Source organism: Mus pahari, chromosome 9, assembly GCF_900095145.1.
Source record: "Mus pahari chromosome 9, PAHARI_EIJ_v1.1, whole genome shotgun sequence".
NCBI lineage: Eukaryota > Metazoa > Chordata > Mammalia > Rodentia > Muridae > Mus > Mus pahari.
The window spans coordinates 46185946-46187692 of record NC_034598.1 but is presented as its reverse complement, the minus strand read 5'-3'; the positions used below and the strand labels follow the sequence as shown (position 1 = coordinate 46187692).

Here is a 1747-nt window from a genome sequence, read left to right as displayed (position 1 = left end):
GCAACCACATGGTGGCTCACAACCATCCATAATGAGATCTGACACCTTCTTCTGGTGCATCTGAAGACAGCTACAGTGTACTTAGATATAATAATAAATAAATCTTTTTTTTAAAAAAAAAGAGTCTAACGATTTCTGCAATGAGCGACAGAAAGCCGATGACAAAAGGTCATCATGAATGAAAACGTGAGCTCACAGACTGAATAAACAGCAGTGACACCGTCTGACTTCTAAATTACCCTACACCTGCGATAAAGACTGTGCTGTCTGAGACGGACAGAACATGAGAGAACACTTAGGACAAAAACACAATTAATATTCGGTCGATTTTGACAACTTAGGCAGGGAAACAAAGTGAGTCTGGCCTTACTAACGCACGTGACTGGACCGGCATGGCATCTACAGGCGAATGTGTTAGTGACACAGACTGATCACTGCGCAGAGTCAACTGCGATGGATGCTACACCCGAATGTCACGTGCCCGGTGCAGAACTTTAGAGGACACAGAGGAACTAGAGCTCTGCCAGTCAGAAAATCTGCCTTTCCTGACGACGAAAGCAACGCGTGCGTGACCACTTCCCAAGCACCGACTCCCGCGTCCCATGTTCTGCGCAGGTTCAGCCAGGGGAACCAAGTCAGAGCGAGGTCCCGCTTCCGCCTGGAGGTGCAGAGACCTCGGGAACCAACGCAATCACACCGGACGCCGCCGGTTCCCGCGCCCCGGGACGACCCCACACGGGCTCCCGCGGATCCTCCCCGCGTGGGGACGGCGGCCCCGCTCACCATGGCGCGGATTCCCAGCTCGCCCGCTCTCCTCACAGCTCCTAGTAGCCGGTCTCAGCGCAAAGCACGGGACACGCTAGAGCTTCCCTCAGACTCGCAGTCAAACGTGAGAATGGCGGACCGGAAGTTCCCGCCTCCACTCGGCTGCCTCGAGACCCTGATTGGCTAATGAGACCTGAGTGACAGGAGCATGTTCCTTAGGGACAGAGTGGCCCTCAGGGACTCAACACAGTAGTTCCCAGCCTGGGGCTCCACCCCAGGCACAGACCTTAGAATCTGCACCCTTACCACAAAGTCGTCCCTGCACTTTTCCTGCACACAGTAGGCACTTTTTCGGGTAGGCATAGGATGTCCAGTACACACAGATCATTACTCTATGTGCATTGTGTGGTCTCTCTGCTCACAGCTGAATGACACCCAGCCCATACAGGTCAAATTTAATCCACCCAATTGATATTCACCAGGCATCCTCAATTTCACTAAGGCACACTTAAGATTGCTCGCATCTCTCTCAGGTGTACACTGTTGGCCAAATATTAACACTTTTCCCAGCCTTCTGTGGTGGCAATGGCCTTTCATGCCACCTTTTGGGAGGTGGAAGCAGGGCATCAAAAGTTTAAACCAGCTTCGTCTGAGACTAAAAACATCCAAAATTAAGGTCCCCAAATGGGAGGTTCCAGGGTGATGATCTGGGACGGAAAGATGACAAAAAGAAGGTTGGCACTGACAGTTGATAGTTGTGAACGCTTTAATCCCAGTACTTTGGAAGTAAAGGCAGAAGGACCTCTGTGACTTTGAATCCAGAGTGAGTTCCAGGACAGCCAGGACTACACAGAGAAATCCTGTCTCAAAAAAACAAAACAACAACAAAAAAACAAACAAAACAACAAAACAAAAAATGAGAGAGAGACTGAGACAGGAAGAAGAGAGAGAGAGAGAGAGAGAGAGAGAGAGAGAGAGAGAG

The 1747-nt window shown here is 50.3% G+C and overlaps 1 protein-coding gene across 1 annotated transcript in view; it reads right to left on the bottom strand.

The window, feature by feature from the left end:
• Positions 1 to 895, bottom strand: part of LOC110326144 (zinc finger protein 431-like) — a 15394-nt gene extending 14499 nt beyond the window's left edge. Inside the window, exon 1 of the mRNA XM_021204297.2 lies at positions 784 to 895. Coding sequence (XP_021059956.1) covers positions 784 to 786 — 3 coding nt within the window. The 5' untranslated portion in view covers positions 787 to 895. The remainder of the gene's footprint in view (positions 1 to 783) is intronic.
• Between the last annotated feature and the right edge of the window lie 852 nt (positions 896 to 1747).